Below are 20,976 nucleotides of genomic sequence, written 5' to 3' on the forward strand. Positions count from 1 at the left end.
TGATGTCTGTGGTTTCATTTTTTATCTGTCAAATGAGTAAAGCAGTGGATACCCCTCATGAGTTGCAATGAAGAACAGATGACAACTTATATAAAGCCCTTCAAACACACGAGCATTCCGTAAATGTTAACTACTGTTGATATCATTTAAAATGCTGCTTGGAATTCTAGTTCTGACAAAAGCAGATGCCTTTGACCCATAAGGGTAGTTGTGTGGATGGTACAATTAATTTTTAAAGCAGTTCAACAAATCAAGAGAGATACACAACACTGTTAGAATTTACATTACCTTCAGCCTCTTTTCTTCCTTGTTACATCCTAGATATGCTTAATAAAGGTTTTGTCCATATGAAAGACCTGTCAAGATTCAGTTGCCTAGTGGACTTTTAGCATAATTCTTTCTAGAATATTCTAACAGAATTTTTGTTTTCTGATTTTTTTAAATTTTTATTTATTTATTTATTTTTGTTTATAGCATATTGATAGACATAGTCTTTTAATCTTTTGACAAAAAAAAAAAAATGGGAGATGAACGTTACTGGAAAGGCCTGGACAGCTATAAACATCTTCCTCCCAGGTCTTGCCACAGCATAAGAAATGCCACAAAAGCCATTCCTTTCAAGACATGACAGAGTTCTACTAGATATAGCTGTTAGCCAGAAAAAAAAAAAAAAAAAAAAAATGGGAAAAGCTTTTGTCAGCTGTGAAGACTGTACCTTTAATTGCTTCATCAATTTCCCTAGCATACATTCATTTATTCCTTAAATAATTCAATGAGGCATTACTGAATTCATCCTAGGAGAAGAGGTTACAGAGACTATGCTTCCAGCCCTGAAGATCAGACCCAGGAAGAGACAGCAGAGTGCTATGTGGGGAGCGCTACCCCAGGAATCAGCCCAACTGGGTTTCAAAGTGTGAATTTGCCAATCTCCAGCAATTTCTCTTTGGAGAAAACCTCTCTGTGACTCAGGTTCTTCAACTACTCACCTTGTCAGTAAATCACATAGCAGATTTCTGGCAGGTAATAATAATAAATAACATTTATTATTATTGCTAATTACATAAATAAAAGTTGTAATAGACTTTATGTTAGTACATGTGACAGTTACTGATACAATGTGATATCTACAACCAAATTTCCCTAATTCTCCTCGGGAACGTTAAGAGCTTCTTCTCAAGAAGTGATAACAGCACTAAGTGTGGAGTTGATGCTGTCACAAAGGCAGCTATGGGAAGAACCTGAGGTGGTCAAAATTGTAATAGGTAAGGGAAGTGAGATCTTAGGAGGAACAGGATAAGAGATTAATTGGGGTAACATAGTATGAAAAGCTCATGGGGCTAAGATGTGGGCATTTGTGAAGGGCCAAGGTAATTGGCTTATTCTTTGATAATGGACTTCAAGTGCCATTTGAGGAGCTTTAGCAGAATAGTGATAAAATCACTGATTTTTGAGAAAAACCACACTGATGGTTGTGAGGAAGTTGACCAAAACAGAAAAGGGAGTGGCAATAGGCTTCTAAGCAAAGAAAATCATGATAAACTAGTAGGGCAATGTTGAGACGAGTGGAGATGAAATCCAAGTACAAACAATATCTAAAAAGCAAAGTTCAAGAAACACTACATTATATCATAAAACAATAGCCCAGTGTCCCAGGGAGCCCCTCTTCACAATTCCCTCTATCCCATTGTCCTTGCACCTCCCAGCCCCACATACCATTCACTCTGCCACCAACTCCTGTGGATCCCAAATCCCAAATCTCTCCCACTCTGATCTCTTCTTGCCACCTTTACTGCCACCATCTGACTCAGGTCCTCACCGTCTCTTCCATGGACTCTACAAGCTCTCTCATTTACCATTGCTAAACTCATCTTTTTCTAATTTATTCTTTTGGCTGAGATAGTGATACTAAAAGCAAACTTGATCACTCTTCGTGTTAAAATTTTCCAATGACTTCTGATTACCTATAGAATGAAAGATAAACTAGATATCCACATCATCATCCTCAATGGTAGCCATTCCAAGAATACCAAGAGACAAGTGATTTAACTGTTTACTCATATGATAAAGGTCTCTGGTCAGAATGTCTGTCTCACACATGTTTTCTAGGTCATAAAATCAATCACATTCAACACAGATAAATTCATTATCCTTTCTTGAACATACACCTTGCAATTTTATTCTTCAGTTTCTGCTCATGTTGCCTCTCCTGTTTCGTAAAACACACAGTCTCTCTCTTCCTCTCTGGGTCTTATGCATCTCTAAATCCATCTTGCATCCCCAGGTCACCTCAGTCCACTGGAATTGCTCCCTTCTCACTTGCCATCATGGCTGTTCTTTGACAATCATCAGTTCCTGTCTTTTGATATTGCTCTATTGTTGCATTTGGTTATTATTTATCTCTTGCATTGTTTTAGAACTTTTAAAGTATTTATGTTTTATTTCCTGAACTGAACTGTAATTTCCCTAAAAGCTAGGACTTTGACCTTTATTACCAATATATTTTTAAGCCCTACTAAATATATCTATTAGGCCCTAATTAGTATTTGCTAATTAACATGCTGACTGATGTATCGGCAGGAAAAATATATAGAGTTCATAAGGTAGAAAATTGCTTGAATTAGTAAATGTCACTTTTTACTTTTAAAAGTTAAATTTAAAGAGTATAAATATAAAAACACTGTTTATCTCTTTAATTATTACATTTTTTCAGATAGGCAAGAATTTCCTTTGTAAAAGAATTATTGAAGCCAGTCACAGTGGTATACACTTGTAATCCCAGTGGCTCGGGAGGTTAAGGCAGGAGGATAGCAAGTTCAAAGCCAGTCTTAGCAATTTACCAAGATCCTAAGCAACTTAGCGAGACCCTGTCTCTAAATAAAATTTTAAAAAAGGGTTGGGGATGTGTCTCGGTGGTTAAGTGCCCCTGGGTTCAATCACTGGTACAAAAAGAAAAGAAAAAAAAGAATTATTGAAAGCTACATGACAACAAAGTATTCAATTCCTAATTTAGCTATTCTGTACTCAAAGGAGAGAAAAACTTCCCTTTAATGGACAATGGTTACAAGAGAAAGAAAGAGGAAGAGGGCTTAGAGGGGAGAGGAGGAGGAAGGGAAGAAGGGAGGGACAGGGGAAGAGGAAGGAATAGGGGAAGAAGAAGAGAAAGAATATTCTGATTAAATTGGTGGGCAAAGCACTTTCCAGAAAAGCACGCAGGATCCTGTTTCTGAATAAACTAGCTTCATTCATCTTTCTCCCATGTTTCTTAGTGACATGGTCTTTCTCTGAAGCTTATTCTGATGGCTTACAGGCACGTAAGACTGGAAGGGTGAGTCATGTCAAGGAAGAGGCAAGAAAAGTCAGAATCGAGACATTAGAAAAAGAGAAGTTTTGAAAAACTTTTATAGTCCCCCCACAAAAAAAATTAACTTAATTCCTCTGCTTACTAAGACTCTAGTGACTTTCTGTTATACTTGAGAGAGAGTGGGACATGAAGCACCAGAGTCATTAGAGGAATTTCCTGTAATGTAGAAAGCTTGAAACTAAGTTACAGAAAACTTTTTAAAATTGCCATAAGTTCACGATTCCCACAAAAACAAAAGGAACCACAAAATGAAACACCCCTGATTTCTTTCCTGGGGTTTAAAAAATGCACATGCTTTTTCTGACCTGTTTACTTAATAGCAACCAGTAAGAAAATAAGTCTATTTTATTCTTGAATTCTAATATAATTTTGTAAAATTATTGCAACTTAAAAGCCTAAGTACAGCTGAAGAGCCTGCTTTGTAAACATTTTTCATACCTTAGCATCATCTCATTTAGTCAAGAGGACTTTAGTATTACACACTGTTAGAAAAAATAAAGAAAGAAATCATTCCTAGCCAGGGAGGAAGATGGTAAAAAAAAATCATGAGAAAGTGGTGATTCTGACAAACTGAATCTTGCACTAGCATCTGCACACTTCCTCTCTTTGACACAGCATGTTATCTGATGCAGTGAAAAATGTGAATGTTGGAGCAGTATCAGGATTTACTAGAAATGACAAGTCATGAGTTCAGTTATTTAAAAAAAAAAAAGGAAGTTCAGCTAAGCAAAACCTGGATCAAGAAATGACTTATGTAAATCTGTAGTTTAGGGGTTCCTGGGAAACTCCAGTCTCAGAAAGGCGACAGCTGTCAGTTCTGAACCCCTTCCTTCCTTCAAAGCAAAACTGTCAAGCAAGTGGGAAGAGTAAAAGGCCGCCACAACCTGAGCTGACACAAATGTCACAGTTGCCTGTCTGGCCTGCTCAGAAGCACACACACAAAACACTCTTCCCACTTCCTTCCACCTAAGAAAGTTTTGAAGGGGTTTTTGTCTTTTTTTTTTTTTTTTTTTTTTTTTTAACTTGCCTTGTTTCTGTCAAATTATAAATATACACACTATAAACTGCATTTTCTTGAACACTTCTGTAAGGAGAGACTGAGGAACAACTTAGAAAAGATATGAAGGCAAATGGTTCTCTGAAGCCATATATTTTCACATATAATGCTGATGTGAGCATTTCCAGAAGAGCATCTAGAATATGAAGTTTCACCAAGGCCCTCTCCATCCTTCACATCTCCTCACAGCACCACACGTGCACGCGCACCATGGTGGCCCCTGCAGTCTGTCCTTTGGGCTCCAATCCATTGCAGAGCCTAGGTACCTCCAGTTTCCCTCCCTCTGCAAGAAACTCTCCCAACCACATAGGCAGAAGGACTGCTGGTCGCTGGTCGTCATCACTGGTGGGTCTTCCCTGGCCAAGCCACCGCAAGGCACACATCTCTAATTCTGCCCATCCCCTGATGCTAGCTTATTTTCTTCCTTGGCACTTCTCACTTTTATCCCCACACTTTTGCTACTTAAAATGCAAGTTCTACTTATAAACTCATTCATTCATTCAAAAAAAATTTATTGAGCATCTAAAATATGCCAGACACCCCAGGATATGTTCTAAGACTGGGGATCTTGGAGCACATCCCCCATGGTTACCTGGGACTGTACTCCAAGTGAAACTGGGAGTCATTGTAGGTTTGGAGCAGAGCAGATGATGATTGGACCCATGGCTTCAAGAGTAACTCTGCCCTCTGGAAGTCAGACTACAGAAGAGGGGCCAGGGAAGGATAAGGTCATACATACAGCAACAGCACTGAGTATTGGGATCCTGGGATATAGTGTTTATTGAATGAATTAACACTTGAATAAATGAAATATGGAAACTGAATGATAAAAGACACAGAGATCCTCATAAGCATGAAGTAAAAAACGAACGTGACTTTACTTTGGGAATCAAACATAGTACATTAACATCACACCTTGTAATTATGTGTGTGCAAATGTATATGTATATATATGTGTGCATATACATATTTACTTCCTTTATGGATGCCATAGGATAATAAATTAAAGCTTAAAATCCCGGGAAAAAAATATATTACCAAATGACCTACAATAATATTTTAAGATGCTTGCTTCTCATGCTTCCTTGAAGTTTTAAACTTAAATATACGACATAACTCAAGCCTATATTAACTTTGTAAACAATCTCATCAGCTCTCCAGGCCTTTACAGAGTTAGAGAGATTGCTTTGTTTGGGGGTGAAAGTTTATATACAAGATTTTTTTCAAGTTGGAACATTTAGGAAAACAAAAGTGTTTGAATTGAATTTGCTTTAATTAATGTTTACCACTTTGATGATATCCTTTTCTATTTATGGAAAAGTTAAACAACAGCATTTATACTTCAGAAATATTTACTAGTTTTCTTCTGTTATGAAGAACTTTTAGTTTTGACAAACACTTTCACCTAGTTTATGCTACATGTACAAATGTATGGATAATGCTGAGTTCATTTTTTGTGAGGTGCTGTAATAAGGCTGGCTCTATTTCCTAAAAAATAGTGCGTTCTAATACTGCTTAGCCAAGGTGGGGATTTTCAATCCAGAACTTTGTAGAAGTCTGTCCTCACAAAAATAAAGGTCATGGTTTCAATTCCTGTTTGGGTATGCTAGTTATAAAATGGGGGAAAAAAGTTTCCACAGTCACAGATTCTTTCTCAACCCTGACAAATTTTTTGTGAACACTCTGGGCACAAAAGGGCTGAAGGAGTGAATCTGGAAAGCCCTGTGCAAACCCATCTGGGAGAAAAGAAAAGTACAGATGGCATATCAGCAGTGAATTCATCTATGAGAAGTAGCAGATGTTGAAAACCTGCTATTTTTAAATGTGCCAATGTAGTTTCAAGACTATCAACTTCAAGGTTGGATGATTTGAAGATTTGCAGAAATTAGCTAATTCATCTAATCATTCACAAATATTCATCAGGTACGCGCTATGCAAAGTGGAGCAAGATGGGGTGTGTATCTTCACTGTCCATGCACGCCTGCTCAATGGGGGAGGTGACACCTTGAAAGAAAGACGCTTTGCTCTGGGTGAGAACAAGATATGAAGGCAAATTGTTCTCTGAAGCCATATATTTTAATGTTTAAGCATTGATACACATCAAGTATAAAATAGTATACATAGTATGTCTTTGGTATTAAAATTTCATGGGGAGAGGTGATTAGGGAATACAAAGTCTAAGAAGACTCCCAAGGAGGGCAATCATAAAAGGTTGAGAAACTCTAGCCCATTAGGAAGGAAATAAACATGCAATTATCATGAAACATGGTAATTGAAATGACAGAGAAATTAGAGAATGTTGTGGCTGTATGTACCAGCAATACCTAACCTGGTACAAGAGGGGAAATCCCAGGAAAGGTCACACTTAAGAAGAGATGTAAGGGAGGGCCAGTAGGAATTACCAAGGCAAGCGGTGGAGAGTGGTGTGCTAGACTCAAAGCAGAGCAAAGACTAGTGAAAATTCCCTAACACGTCACTCACAAAGACTTCCATTGAAGAAAATCTATATAAATCCCTAAATTGTCTAGCTTGGCTAATTCAGCTGATTTGTTTTAGCTTGGCTAATTCATGAAGTCAGATAAGCCACAGAGAAAACACAGATAACTGAAAGCTGAATTTGTGTCACAGTTTTGGTCTTTGAGTCAGTCCTCTTTTGCATTGGGGCCTTTCTTGCCACTGTCTGCCATCATCACAGTAAGTCCCTGAACACTGTCTGCCAGAGAATCCCAGTCCACCACCCCAGTCTTATCTCTCTCTACACATCCCATGGAAGTAGAACACAGGCCTTTCTGGAAGAAATGAACCCAGTGGAGCTGCCTACAGAGCAGCCCTGAGATACTTCACTCCAAATCTTTATGTTATTCCAGTGAACTCCTTAGGCTGCCAGCTTAACGGTTTACACAATTATGTTCCAAATCACTGACAGAAATAATTGGAATAATCCTTTCAATGACTATTTCTTAAATTTTTAGAATATAATGGAAGCTATCGACCTGCCTCCCACCTTAATTCACCCAGCCACGATCTTTCAGAGTGCCTACTGTGCCCACCACAGTTCCCATCACTGATGGAGAGAGAGACCGTGGAGAAAGATAAACCAGGTCCTTCACTCATGGACTTTGTTTTCTCAAGGAGCAAAAGCAGATAGAAAATACATGAACAAATTATTAATCTAATCAATCCAATTAAGAATCAGTTTTAGGAAATAAATCTAAAGAGGTTGACAGGTTAAAGAGTGACTTTAGATAAGGAGACAGAATAAAGATAACAACATGTGAGCTAAAATCAGAATGATAAAGAACCAGCTACAGAAGAGAATTCAAAATCCTCTTTTCGAGCCATTTTGAAATGATAAATATTTGAGATGATGGATATGCTAATTAACCTACAACCCACAAAATACATATGCTTTTATGCTGAGAATTGAAGCCAAAGTTTTACACACGCTATGAATATTCTCAACTACTAAACTACATACCCAACCCAATATGTACAATTACTATGTGCCAACTAAAAATAAAAACAAAATAAATAAACACATCATCTATAAAAAATCTAAGAAAGAGAATGGATTAGCATTGTGACTATCAGAGTAAATAGTGCCCTACATGTAAATGAAAACTCATGGCAACAAAACTTATAATGGGTATATACGCTTTCATGGCTATCCTATTGTGAAAATATGATTTTCAGCACCCATGGTCCAATCAACTCTGCCATCCTAAACATAGTCCTCCCAGGAACACCATGATCTCTCTCAAATCAGCAAGTAAGGAGTTAATGTTTCTAGAAGCCTGCTTCTTCAATTGGTTTCAAATTGGTTGATCAGTGTCCATGTCATATCATTTGCTAAATATTTCTAACATCATCTCCAAACCAAAGCGTGGTATACTGTATTGTCATATAACTTCAAGGATGAATCTAGAATCCCTAAACTCTGTCCTGTAATCTTGACTGGGATACTAGTTTTATCTGCTAAGGAGGCAACAATGTAATGTTGCTAAACCGAGGTGAAGCAGATTTCCTGGGTTTGGATGGTAGCTCTGCCACTAACTTAGCTACAGGGTCCTGGACAAGTTGCCTAAAATTTCTCTACCTCAGTTTCCTATGAAATGAGAACAATGATAATGCCTCACAGGATTTTTTTTAAGGATATAATGATACAATGCATGCAAAGCACTTGGGGAGACCTTTGGCATATTTGAAATTATAATGGTTTTCACATGAACTATGAATTTCTGCTAAGCTCCACCTACCACCCCAATCGATTGCATTCCAACCCTTCACCCTGACTTACTTTTTTTTCCCATTGTTTCTACCAATTTGCAAAGTTCAGATAAAATGCCATAATCACCACAAAGCTTTCAGCTCCCAGAGCAGTCATTTCTACCTCTGAGCAACAGCTAGTGCATTGCTTACGCCAATAGTCTAATGAGGAACTATTAGGTAAGTCCATATACATATTTTGCATGCTCAGCTGGATTACAAATTAACATCGAAAAGAAATAGAATTTGAGTCACATAAAAAGATAAATAAGTCAAATCAATTTTAATAACACATATAACGATATAACAAAATAATATAAATTTTATCATGTAATCAATAGAAACTAATTTTTAAATGAGGGTTTTTTTCCCTGGTGCCCATAGTCTGAAATTTGGTGTTTTTCTTACTCCTAGAGCACATCACACTTCAGACTAACCATATTTCAAGTGTTTGATGATAGCCACATGTAGCTAGTGGCTACCTTTGAGACAACCAGCTTTAGGCCATATATTACCTCCCATAGCTCTGTATTTATCACAATGCCTACTCTAGTATGTTTCTTATTTTGGAAGCTCAATTAATATTAATTAATTAATTACTTGTTTTACTGGTTCATTTACAAGTAGTAGTAAATCAATCCAATCTATGGAAAACATACTTCAGCTATTTATAATGCAAAAAGTAAAAACTGGAAGAACAGTTTTCTTTAAAGAATAAAAAATTTTATTCTTCGTAGGGAGTAGTAAAATGAATTTTTCAGTTATATTTCCCATTAAGTATATAGTGTAGATGTACTAAGTCATAAATACATTGTATAGCAATAAATAAAATGCATTTATCTGTATGTTGGATATTTGAATAAATTAATATATTTAATTGTGTTTGATGTGTTTGGACAAATAATTTAATCCCACTTTCGATAAGAGTAACAATATTACATAGGAGTAATTAATTCACAAAATAAACATACAGGATTTAGTAAGGCTCAGTGAAAATATTTTCATTCTGTTTTCCCAATCAGTGTAATTTTTCCTTAAAGTGGTAACACCCCAAATGTATTCAATGTTTTCATAAATCGCCCAGCTAGTCAGATGTAGATGTACAGAAAATGAATGACATTGTTTCCATAGTCATTAACAACATATTGTGAGAAACAGATCAATTTGAATTGCTCTTGTTAGTAAAACTGATATGAAAAACAGTAGAAATTCTAGTATGTATTCTACCGCTCTAAAATTAGGCCTACCTTCCGTTTGAGATTTATTCCTACTTTTCTTTCAAACTTGTATATTCATTTGCCTGCAGAACTGACCATGGTAGGGAATTAAAAAGAATTAACAAAATATGGCATCTAAGAAAGTACAATAACTCACCTTTGGCAATTTCAATGGTAATTTGCAAATTGGCAACTCGTAATGATTTTCATTAAGTGAGAATGATTGGTCCAGGTTGGGAACTATCTTTTCCTTAGGTACTTTATAAACGACAATGGTACCCTTATAATGGGGGCAGCTATAGTTTCCAAATTCATCCACCTCTTTGATTTGGAGTTCCAGCCTGGGTTTTCTTTGCAAGTGAAAAATAAGTTTGTATTCTTTTCCATAATCTTTCCCATTGCCTAAATGGAAGTAAAATGCATTTGTTACCATTAAGATATATCACTTTGTCTTAATTTTTAAAACCCAAATAATCATCCAATTTTTATGTATAATTAATGTTTGTGAGTGTATTATTGCACCTTGTCAAAACATAACTTTGAAAAGCAGTGACAGGTTAAGAATATACTACTAGAAGAATGTTTCATTTGTTAGTGGTCCAGGTATTCTCTGGCTGTTTCTAGATTTAATAATCTTTTCTTTTTTTCCATTTTGTTATAGCAAGAAACTATTGAAAATATTCAGTTCTTTCAATATTTAGAAAATTAACTTCAACCTCAAGAATTACCTTTGTCCTTTATCCTATTCATGCCATGTTGTACATTATCATCGCCTCATAATAGACTTTCTAATACTGCACTCTCCTATAACATGTGACTATTCAAGTTAAAAGGAATATTAAAGTTAAAGAAAATTTAAAATTCAACTCCTCTGTCACTCTAACCACATTTTAAATGCTCAGTAGCCACACAAGTCTAAATGAGTACCCCACTGAACAGCACAGATATAAAATGTCTACACTTGCAGAAATGGACAGTGCTATTCTAGAACTTCTAAGTGGAACAATTTTTGGACTTGTATTGAAAAATTTGTGAGAAATTTGTTAAAAAAAATGTGGTGGATGCTCCTAAAGCACTAACCTATATAAGATTTCTCAACTCCTCCATAAAAACACTGACATTTTTATGAACATAACACTTCACTTGTGGGAGTTTTACCATGACCATTTGGATATTTCACACTGGTATGGCAACAGCAAAAGGACATTGTTATTTCCCAAGGAAACTGCACTACCTTTCGAAAAATGTTATCGGAAGCTATAATGTGGCAGAAAAGAGAGCATGTTTGGAACATAAAGATCTAGAGTCAATTCCAGCCACCACCATTAGTCTACACTGCAGTGTTTGTCAAGTTCTTTTATGCCTCTAAGTTTTTTGGTGTCTTAATTGTCTTTTCTTTAAAATAGGACAAGTAAACTTACCTTGTAGGATAATTCTGGAAGTGAAATGAGAAAAAAAATACAAACGTAGGATTGTCAAAGGGCTAAGAGCTGAATAAACGGTAGCAATGATAGCAAATGGTAAGAAGCAGGATTTTTCTCTTATCTTCATATGAATGCTAAAAAAATCAACCCTTACATTTTTTTTTTAAAGAAACGTCAAGATGAAGCTTTAATATCTAGGTTGGAACTTCTGTTGTTGGCCATCATAGAGTTGATTGCATGAGCTCTCACAGAAGACCTTTCTTTCATTTTGCTCAATGAAAGAAGAATTCAGTGAGAGAGGTAGAAGACAACTCTGCTCCCTGCTGTAACTGCTGGATGTCATTTTGGTGAATTTCTAAAGCACAACTAAATCTAGAACCAGAATAACTGTAGGTTAGGGACAGCAAAGGAGCAGATAGCTTTGCCCAAGTCTGTATTTGAGAAGCAAACTGACTATGTAAACAAAACAGATTTCTAAAAAAGGAATGACCAACTAGAGTTGTTTCTTTAAGGAGTTTCACTTTGCTTTTTTTAAAGAAGATGAATTATCTTGGTGATTAAAATATGATCTAAATTGTAAATTAGGCAAATGAAAGTTTGCCGATCACTAGAGTAACAGCTGGTTGACTTCTGTTTCCTACCACTCACGTACTATCAAGAAAAATATTACTACTTCGATCCTAATAAAATCTTGCTCGGTTGGTTTTTCCTTCCTTCCTTTAAAAGACATTATCTTCCTTGCCAGGTGCACAATTATTTATAAAGAGTTATTTATATACAGAATATAAGAACTGAAGATGGGTCATAGATACAATGTTTCAATTCAGATCTAAAACTTATATACCTTTAATCTTCAGTTTTAAAAAATAAGATCAGTAATGCATCTCTAAAAGTCACATTTACATATGTAATAGGGATGAAATTATTAGTATTTACTAGCAATAAATAGAATAGTATTAGTAGGTATCATGGAAATTTTTTAAAGTTTAAATTTCATGGTTGCTAAGACATAACAGTGCAAAAAAAGGACAAATAGTATGAGGAAATTTCACTATTCCATTTTTTTCTTCCTTAACCAACATATTTAAAGAAAAAGTGAGATGTATGTGTTGCATAACCAAAGTGTGAAATCAATTACTAGGTGATTTTTTGAGAATCTTTTTCTCCTTTTCAACATATAAGGTACTTAGTACTTAGTAGGGCCTTGAAGTACCAGTCAGTCAATAAGTACTTGTCATTTTAAGCAAACCAAAATTCACTTCTATTTTGCATGACTTAGATGTTTCTTGTGGCAATATATTTTCTTCTTAATAAAGGAAATTGAATGCCTTTCACTAATGTCATAGAAAGTTGCAAACATAGAAATATATGCTTTCACTTAGAAAAGTCAGATGCAGCAACAAAAAGGCTAGCAATATGGAGAACCAAAAAAAATTAAAAAATAAAAAAAAAAAATCCCGCCACAAGCCCTAGCTCAGGCTATTTCCATAATTGTAACCCATTCTCTATCACCTCCACCTCTCAGCTTCCACCATCCCTTGCTGAGTTTACTGCAGTGGTTCAGTAACTGACCTCTTTGCAACTATCCTTACCTTACACAGTCACCATCTCACTCAAATCATGCAGCTCCTTTGTTGTAAAGGATAGATAGATCCCCACTTCACTTAGTATAAAAGGCGAAGTCCTTTCCAGGGCCTTCAGAGCACTGTCAGTCCTCACCTTACTTCCTGCAATCTCTCCTCACTCCCTCTGATCCAGCCATGCCAAGCCCTGATGGGCTTCAAACACACGAGGCACATTTCTGCTTCAGTTCACCTGCAGTTAACATCCTTGTGCCTGGGACAAACTCTTGGGTAAATGTCACTTCCTCAAAAGGTCTTCCCTGATAACTCTGAACTTGCAACACTGCCACTTCTCCAGAACTCCCTTTATTCTTTGCCTACTTTATTCTTCTGGAACACACTTCCAGCCCATGCTAAGCAGTACTTATTCATTTACTTACTTATTCTCTATCTCTCCCCATTAGACTAGAATAAATAAACAGGCAGAGAATACTTGGTAAATAAGTAAAAAGATGATTATCTAAGCATCCTACACATCTAGGAAAACCATTTTCCTAGCCTAAAAGGTATTTAGGGCAACTTTAAGACACACAGACCTCCATAGGCATTCCCAGATATTAGGGGTGGTGCTAAGGTGCTAAGGTTACATAAAATCTTGCAAAAGCACTTCCCGGAACTTTCTGGGTTTTCTTTGCATTTGGAGTTTGAGTACAATGCAACAAAAAGTCTAAGTGTTGAACCAACTGCTCCAACCCGGGAATGAAAGTAGGCTGTGTCTCTGGAATGACAAAGACCAATACCAAGGCCAAGGGAAGCATCTATCTTCTATCCTTGAAGAATAGAAATGAACCTTACTCAAAACATTTATCTGCATTATATATATAAGAGAATAGAGAAATATAGGCATTTCTCAAAGAGTAGTCACCTAAATTTGTTAACTAAAGTTTTGAATACTTTAAACCATTCTTAGCACTTGTAACATCAAATCTGTCCACAAACTTTTGTTTTTATTTCTTCCAACACATACTCACTGAGGCCTTTTCTGGCTGCCAGGCACTATCCTAGGTGCTGGGGACTTAATGGTGTGCACCAGCAGAACAATCCCTCTGCTCATAGGACTGCAATAGGAGGAAATGACATTGGCCCAACAATTAAAAGAGTAAATAGAAAATTGCATCTGTGACAAGGGACATAAAAGAAAAAGTGAAGGTTTGCAGAAGTAAAATAAGACTCTGAAAGCAATAAGGACTGATATAATCAGGAAGAATGGGGAGACATCTTTAACATGACCATTGAGGTGACAAAGAATTGGGGGTGAAGGAAGTGGGAGTGGGCTGGGAGGTGAACCGTCCTGGTGAAGAAGAACCTCTGGCTTCATCACTTTGAGATTCCCAGACTATCCCAGGCTCTGATGGAAGGATAGATATGAATTCTTTACTGAGGGTCTTATTCCTTTTAGGCAGAGAAAAATTCAGTAAGGTTTCAAGTCTAAACATGATTTCTAAGAAAAGCAAAGTAGAAAAGATCTTGGCATCCTGCCTGACTCACTTTGAGTGAAGATAAGCTCCTTGCCTTCACTTATGTGCAAGAATTGTACATGGGCCTGCTGACTTCACACACTCTTAACTTAGCACGTGTCCCAGTCTCCACCATAGACAATAGGACACTCAGTTCCCCTGCCTGTGAGAACAACAGTAACCCCTCCTGTTTAGAACAGCATGTAAACACAGCTGCTGTCCCAAGTATTACAGGAAAATCATTTGCATCATTACTTGGGTGGGGCACTTCTGTTTTTTGACCATCTTTCATGAGAGAGTTCTCCCTGGGTGGATACTGTGGCTTCTGCTCTGAAATCTGAGTAGGAAGGGTTCTTTTCCACACTTCCTTTCTCCACCTCCTCTTCTTTCTTTTCCCCTTCTTTGACATCCTTGTCATTCATGCACTAAGTCTTATCAAAGCCTCAGAGATAAGTCCCAGGCATACAGGCAAGTGTCCTACCATTGAGCTACATCCCCAGCTCATTTTTTTTTAAAGCAACAAAGACTCATTGGGGACTAAAGTCATTTCCTGAATTAGAGAGAATTCATTCTCTATACAATTATTGAAAGCTGTTGATATACCAGGCACCATGTACCAGATTCAGAAGATGTAAGGTGAGATAGAAATGGTCATTGCCTCATGATATTCTGTTCCAGCAAAGAACACAACATTGGTATATAAACAAAAACTAAACCTGTAAATAAGAAATTTCAAATTATGATAAGATTGATAATGGGAACAAAAAATAACACTATAGGGGCTGGGGTTGTAGCTCAGTGGTAGAGCGCTTGCCTAGCATGTGTGAGGCACTGGGTTCGATCCTTAGTACCACATAAAAATAAATTAATTAATTAATTAAATAAAGGCATTGTGTCCATTTACAACTAAGAAAATTTTTAAAAATAACACTATATAAGTATGGAGATGGGAGGTTAGCAGGTTGTATTATCTGAATTTGAGGTTTTTAAACTATTTTGTGCGCAGATCCTTTTGGAGTGTAATGAAACCTATAGATTCCTTCTGAGAGTCATCTTTTAAATAAGTAAAATAAAATATATGGAACAACCAATAAGGTAATTACACGGGAATGTAGTTCTATCTGCACATTTCTTGATAGTTCACCCACTCCAAACTTAATTCTTTGTAGGACATGTTACAAAGCTTATCGTAGTTACAGTACAGAGTAATGATAAGGTTTTAGCTAGGGATGATGGGGCATGGCAGAGGCTCTTGGGGCTGAGGCAGGAGGACTGTCAAGTTCAAAGCCAGCCTCAACAACTTAGCAAGACCCTAAGCAACTTAGTGAGACTCTGTTTTAAAATAAAAAATAAAAAGGGCTTGGGGATGTGGTTCAGTGGTTGAGTGTCACTGGGTTCAGTACCTGCTAACCACTACTACCACTACTACTACTACTACTACTACTACTAATAATAATAATAATAATAATGTTTTAATCAGAGGAATAATATACAGATGCTACTGGACTTATGATGGGGCTACTTCCCTATAAAGACATCATCAGTTTAAATATCTTAAGTCAAAAATGCATTGAATACACTTAACCTACCAAACACCATGGCTTAGGGACAGTGCATCACAGAGTACAATGATCCAGTGACCAGTGGGTAGTTGCAGCTCACTGCCCAGCACCAGGAGAGAGTGTCACAGGACATATCACTATCCCAGGAGAAGATCAACACTCAAAACTCAGAGTTCAGTTTCAACTGAATGCTTATGGCTTTTGTACCACCTGAAAGGCTAAAATTTTGAGTCAGACTATCATAAGTCAGGGACCATCTGTCAAAAGATTTGTTTGTTAACAGATCACAGTTACTGTATGGAAACAAATGACATGTGGCAAGAGTTAAGAAGGGGATATGTAGGCGGCTACTGCATTATTGCAGGAAAGAGAAGACCCTACCTTGGGACTGGGAGACTCATGGTGGAGAAGACCCTTTCTAAAAGAATGTCAGTCAGAATTTAGCTCTAAATAAGAGACATCCTCTGAGGAGAGAGGAGACTGGAAAGGAAGAAGTATGTCTTTTTCTCTTCCTACAAGTTCCCTCAGTTTTCTGAAGGTTTCCTTGGTGATTCTAGTTTAGGGAACTCTTTCTGAAGTTTGTGGCTTGAAGCTGATAGAAGACACAAGGAGAATTCTGTGTACTTACTTGAACCAAATATGTTTCCAGTAAACCTTAAAAGCAGTTGTTCTCCTTCTCTTACTTGGAAATGGCGATGTGACTCTGGAAGTCCTCTGAACCCTTCTAAGAGTAAGTTCTTAAGTGTCTGGTTTAAATCTTTAGAAGGTACCAGTAAAATAACCACTCTGTGTGGATTGTCCTTCTTCTGTGACAGAACTACGCAAGCAGAGGTGCTGAGCAAGGCTTCCTCCAAAGACTTCACAAAAGAAACCAAATGGTTTTTGTCCACAGTGGAAGAGAGGTGAAGCACAATGAACCTGCACAGAAGAGAGACAAGACCACAGAGGGAAACGCAGCCTCACAAACATCACCAATACCTAGAAATAGATCAATACCTAAAAATATATCCTTTATCATCCAAACTTTCCTTAAAAGCAGGTGTTCTGATGATAATTCCGTTAGTCATGAGTGACTTTAGTGAAACCCTTGGCAGTCAAGACATCAGCTCAGATCTAACTAAATTCTAAAACATGATCTTAAACAAAGAAATCATACAGTCTCAGCTCAGCTCTAAAAATGACATCATACCTTAAGTTATAGAGTGATGTGTTACATAATGTTTCAATTGATGGTAACCATATACATGACTGTGGTCCCAAAAGATAATGGACCTAAAAAATTTTATCACCTAGTGATATCACAGACATCTTAACATTATAGTGCAACACAGTAATTTATGTGTTTGTGGTGATGCTGGTATAGACAAACTTACCACGCTGTCAGTCATATGAAAGTATAGCGCATATGATATGTGAATTGTACATAATACTTGACAATGATGATAAATGAGCATGTCACTGGTTTATATATTTATTATAATGCACTTTCTATTGGCACATGGGAGTGATTTTATTCTATTTATATAAAAGAAGTTAACAATAAGCCAGCTTCAGTCAGGTCCCTTAGGGGGTATTCAAGAAGGCATCGTCTTATAGGAGATTACAGCTCCATATGAGTTAATGCCCCCAAAGAGCTTCCAGTGGGACACAATGCCGAGTTGGAAGTCAGATACTGATGATCCTGACCCTGTGTATATTAAGGACAATATGTGTATTTGCATTTTAGTTGTTAACAAAAGTTTAAAAGGTTAAAAAACAGTTTTAATTCAATTTTTTTCAAATGGAAAAAGCTTAAAAAATAAAGATATGATAAAATAAAATATTTTTGTAAGTTGTACACTGTGTTTGTGCTTTCAGTGTTATTACAAAGGAGTCAAAAGTAGAAAAAATGTAAAAGTTTATAAAGTAAAAAGTTATAGTAAGCAAATCAATGTGTTAGTGAAGTTGTTTTTGTAAATTCAGTGCAGCCTAAGTGTAAAGTGTATATAAATCCAACAGCATGTACAGTAATGTCCCCAGCTTTCTCACTCACTCACCACTCCCTCTCTGACTCAGCCACTTCCAGTCCTGCAAGCTCTAGGCATGGTAAGTGCCCTGTACAGGGCTACCATTTTTTATCTTTATACTGTTTTTTACTGTATGGTTTCTGTTTAGATATGTTTAGATACACAAACATTCTTGTGTCAAGAATGCCTATAGTATTTAGGACATTAGCATGTTTTACAGGCTTGTAGGCTAGGAGTAATAGACTACAGCACACAGCCTTAGGTGTGACGTAGGTCATACCACCCAGGTTGTTTAAGTACACTCTGATGTTCACACAACAATACAACTGCCTACTTAAGCAACTCTCAGAACATAGCCTGTTTTTACAAAAAGCATGATTATATTTCAACTAGAAGTATCAAAGTATTACTTTGAAATATAGAAGAGAGAGACTTTTAAGATAGTCTGTTTACTCCTAATAGGATGCAAAATATATACCATAACAAAGTGGGGGTTGAAATATTCATCTCTATCTCTGTGTGTTAAGTATTTTTAGGATGGATTCTGTTATGGGTGGAATCGTGCCCCACCTCCAAATCTGTGAGCTGCAATACAAACCCAGAGTTAGCTTAGAATATGAACTTAATTGGAGGAAGGGTCTTTACAGAGGTAATCAAGTTAAGGGGAGATTGTTAGGGTGGACCCTAATCTGATATAACTGGTGTCACATAAAGGGGATATTTCAACACAGGAAGCATACAGAAAGAACACCATGTGAACAAGAACATGGCCATCTATAAGCCAATAAAAGCCCTGGAGCCAACCCTCTTCTCACAGTCCTCCAAAGGAACAAACCCTGCCAACACTTTGGTTTTGGATTCCTAGTTTCTAGAACTGTGAAACAATAAATTTCTGGGTTTCAAGTCATCCAAATGTGGTATTTTGTTACAGCAGCACTGGAAAACTAATACAGACCCATGTCCCTGGGTTAGACTGTCATTCCTCAGTTGGTTTCCAGAAGTGACCCTATAGGAACCCCTCATTCAGAGAAGTCTTCTCCCACAGACAAGGACTGACTGATGTGAGGGCACAGAGCCAACCTCCCTGGTACTCCAGAGCTCCCCTGAGGTATCATCTGGGAAAAGACTTCTGCTGGAACCGAAGTTTTCCTGTCTTCCTCCTTAGCGCTACCTCCTTCTTTCAACCCCTTACATGATTGGCCTAAGAGACCCCCTCAATAAATCACTTGCACCCTCATCTCAGAATTTTTTCCTACAGAATTTTGATCCAAGTTAATTGTAGATGTAATGTCTCATTATGAAATAAAGGCTATCTTTAGCAATGTGATTGTCCTCTCTTCATGAGTGTCTACTCCTCATGAACCTTAAAACTGACTAAAATGCTCCTCATAAGAGACCGTCTAGAAAACATGGAAATGAGAGAGCAAAATGAGGGCACTGAAGTAACAAATTCAGTTCATATATACATAGTTATGAGACGAGCATAATATGAACAGTTAATTACTATCCCCATGGAATTTCAGAAATGAAGATGCTATTTTAAAACTATTCTGGAGTTAGAAGAAACCTGTAAAACTAAATCTAAGTTATGAGTGGTTTCCAAAAACACTTGTTTAAACTATCATGAAAGAAATTACAAACAGCATATTTGTGTCAATTCTAGTTTATATTTTAAGCATATCCTAAAAGAGAGTTTATATTCTTATTTGAGAGATAAAAATCCAATCCTATGATTGGATTTCCATAAACATCAAAGATGAACCATTTGGAGAGAATATCAATTCCAATTGTTTAGTACTATATTACCTTTCTAAATGCTCATGCAATTCAAATGATATCAAGCCACTCTGGATACTTCTCACCACAACATCGTCAAGCACAAACCAACCGGTGTCTTGGCTTCTGAATCCCAGTAATTTCAGAGATTCACAGGCATTGTTCCCAAGTTTTCTTATGGAAGCACTTTTGGTTCTGTGTAAAGGCAGCAGAAGAGAAATTGGTAAATTTTACTTAGCATAAATCATACATAACGCCTTCATTCTTTCATCAAGTAGATAATTCAATAATAATTCACTAAGTATATGTTATGTGCCAGTAATTATGCCAGGCACCAGGAATACAAAGATAAGAAGATACAGCCCTTGCCTACCTAAGCACATGGCATCATAGGATTAGCTGATTCCAAGGTGATCTTTGTGGTAATTAAAGGAAGGTACAGGGTGGTTTAGGAGCAGAAGTAAATGCTCAGGGAAGCTTGCAAAGTGAAAATGATGATACTAAAAATGAGATTTGGAGAATGAAAAAACATTTTACCACTGGCAGAAGAGGTAAAAGGAACTCTTGAAATAATTAATGAACTCCCTGATGTAAACCAAATGTTTTAGAATAGCCAAGAGAAGTCACACAGTGTAACGCACAGGACCGCAAGATTCCGATGCAGAACTGCCCAGTTTCAACTCCTCAGTGGCTTTACCTTTTATTGATATATGAGCCTGGAAATTTATTTGGTTTTCCTATATCCCAGTTTTCTTGTCTATTACATGAGAATAAGAGTATTGCCTACATCTTAGCTTTAAGTGATACTTTATTCTTGTAAAGCACTTGTAACTGCAGTGTAAGTAGAATTAATACCCTCAACCTAACTCCTGTGTCAAGCACAGTCAGTTAGCTTTCTTGCTTAATTTTACATCTCATATAACCTGCCAATCCAAGATCCTGAAAGGAGCAGTTGTGTGTGCCTCCTGATAACTTCTCACCAACCAGACCTGGATTAACAGTAGAACTATTTCTAACCATCAGGGAGTTTGATTCTCTTTCTTTGGAATTTAACTAAGTAAGAAGCTCAGAGAATGTAACTTGTCACCCTCCTTCAGCTGTAGTGCCCTGGAGATGGAAATTAACAGATTTAAGGAAGTAAAAATAGATGATATGGGAGAAAGTAGAAGATTCTCAAGATGGGAAAATCCTCAAGATGAAAAAATCAGAACTTAATGATTGTGGCATT

General features: G+C 36.8%; 1 protein-coding gene across 1 annotated transcript in view; it reads right to left on the reverse strand.

Moving 5' to 3' along the window:
* Dthd1 (death domain containing 1) overlaps positions 1 to 20,976 on the reverse strand; it is a 62,322-nt gene that overhangs the window by 13,427 nt on the left and 27,919 nt on the right. Inside the window, exons 6-8 of the mRNA XM_047567102.1 lie at positions 19,779 to 19,943; positions 16,595 to 16,884; positions 10,059 to 10,303 (exon numbers count right to left, since the gene is read on the reverse strand). Of these exons, the coding sequence (XP_047423058.1) occupies positions 10,059 to 10,303; positions 16,595 to 16,884; positions 19,779 to 19,943 (700 nt within the window). The remainder of the gene's footprint in view (positions 1 to 10,058; positions 10,304 to 16,594; positions 16,885 to 19,778; positions 19,944 to 20,976) is intronic.

The sequence above is a fragment of the Sciurus carolinensis genome, chromosome 10 (genome assembly GCF_902686445.1).
Source record: "Sciurus carolinensis chromosome 10, mSciCar1.2, whole genome shotgun sequence".
NCBI lineage: Eukaryota > Metazoa > Chordata > Mammalia > Rodentia > Sciuridae > Sciurus > Sciurus carolinensis.